The sequence below is a fragment of the Seriola lalandi genome, unplaced genomic scaffold (genome assembly GCF_002814215.2).
Source record: "Seriola lalandi dorsalis isolate HSWRI2012SDOR001 ecotype SW California unplaced genomic scaffold, Sedor1 jcf7180001959738, whole genome shotgun sequence".
Taxonomy (NCBI): Eukaryota; Metazoa; Chordata; class Actinopteri; order Carangiformes; family Carangidae; genus Seriola; species Seriola lalandi.
Genome location: NW_019430407.1, coordinates 1 through 1,702, shown reverse-complemented (window position 1 = coordinate 1,702; position 1,702 = coordinate 1). Strand labels below are relative to the sequence as shown.

The 1,702-nt window shown below is 42.2% G+C and overlaps 1 protein-coding gene across 1 annotated transcript; it reads left to right on the top strand.

Annotated features, from left to right (window-relative positions):
- Positions 1–78: 78 nt before the first annotated feature.
- Positions 79–1,665, top strand: LOC111663049 (sorting nexin-14-like; the record flags this gene model as incomplete). The annotated part of the gene is made up of 5 exons (XM_023417138.1): positions 79–157; positions 289–332; positions 433–520; positions 991–1,075; positions 1,509–1,665. Coding segments are annotated over 5 exons (453 nt in total), but the record flags the coding sequence as incomplete, so codon positions are not given.
- Positions 1,666–1,702: the final 37 nt, after the last annotated feature.

The following is a 1,702-nucleotide window of genomic DNA, read 5'->3' as shown; positions in this document are numbered from 1 at the left end:
TTATGATCACTGTGTTTTTCAAGTGTTCATTCAAGAAACAGGCACTAAGAACATGCACAAATATTTTGTTCTTTGCAGGCCGACGCTGCTCCTTGAAAATTACCAGCCATGGTTGGAGCTGAAGGTTAATTCAAAAGTGGACGCTTCAGTAGCAGAGGTAGGTCGATGGATGGTTCAACGTCAGCGGTTTTTATACAGAAAAAATGTCTCTGACATTCTGACAAAACTCTGAAAAACATCGACTCAACCTTCTGATCTGATCTGACCTGTTCTGTCCCCATCCTGCAGGTGTTCGAGTTAGTGCTGGAGAACTTTGTCTACCCCTGGTACAGGTATGAAGAGAAATCCCAGAGTGTTTTATCGTCTGAAGAAGGTGGATTTTTACAGACTTATGTAGGAGTTTGTTTTTAAACTTCCTCCTCTGGTTTTCAGGGACATCACAGATGATGAAGCATGTGTTGACGAACTGAGGATGACCTTTCGCTTCTTCGCTTCAGTGCTCGTCCGCCGAGCTCAGAAGGTGACGCTTAATCACTCTTCAGCAAAGATGGAGCAGTTAGCAGATGTTTAGCTTGATGTGCTCTCGTAAAAGACTTGATGTTGTTGCAGCAATCCTGGTTTTTCATGATGGTTTTTCAAAGACTAATTTACACAGAAGGTCAGAAAACTCAAATGCAGGTTATTGTGTCACCGGAAAACAATTTCATGGTTCTCTCACTCTCCTGCACACGGCTCTGGTCCGCTCATATCCAATTATGCTGCAAACACCAGGAGGTTGTAAAGTCTCACAATCATGCAGATTTAGGTGCAAACAAAACACATTCTAAATCAGTACGTTTTTACTTACAGCACTGAGTTTACCATCTTCTGTTGATGTTTGTTCATTCATGATGAAACTTTGGTCGCAGGCTAACTGTGAAGTGTTCTCAGTCGCAGTTTACTTGTTATTTCTTTTGTGCGTTTCACTGATTCGGGACATCTTTTTGGCAGGTCGACATCCCCGCTGTGTTTGCAGACAAAGTGATGAAAGCTGCAATGAAGCACATTGAAATTATTGAAAAAGCTCGAGAAAAAGGTAAGTACATATATTCACTTTCACATTCTTGCATATATTAATATTAATTGTTTCTCTTTTTAATTTTAACTTCAGGTTTGACTGCTGACAGTTTAGCTATAAATCTGGAAATGGTGACAGTTTTCTCTCCACTCAACTAGAACTGAAACGGTTAACATCTGTACAACGATAAAAATGAGTGACCTTTGATGATGCAGCCAAATTGATAAGTGAAAATGTGTTTCCACCTCGTGTGTGTGGTCTGATTTTATTTGTCAGGTTGTTACGTCGTCTTACACCAGTTATCAAACACAACAAACCTGTGAGAACTGGCAGGAGGTGTTCATATGTTCTTTAAGCCCAGTTGTGTGATGCTGGGTTTAATATCCACTGTGTTGTGATGTTATATTGTGTGTGTGTGTGTGTGTGTGTGTGTGTGTGTGTGTGTCTGCAGTGAACAGTGTGGAGGGTTTACAGCAGGCAGCTCTGGATGAATACGGCCCCGAACTTCACACTGCTCTGCGCAGCCGGAAAGACGAGCTGTTTTACCTGAGGAAGCTGACTGAGATGCTGTTTCCCTACGTCATGCCTCCCAAAGCCACAGACTGCAGGTAGGGAGACACAAACAGAGACTGACCAACCTCCTTC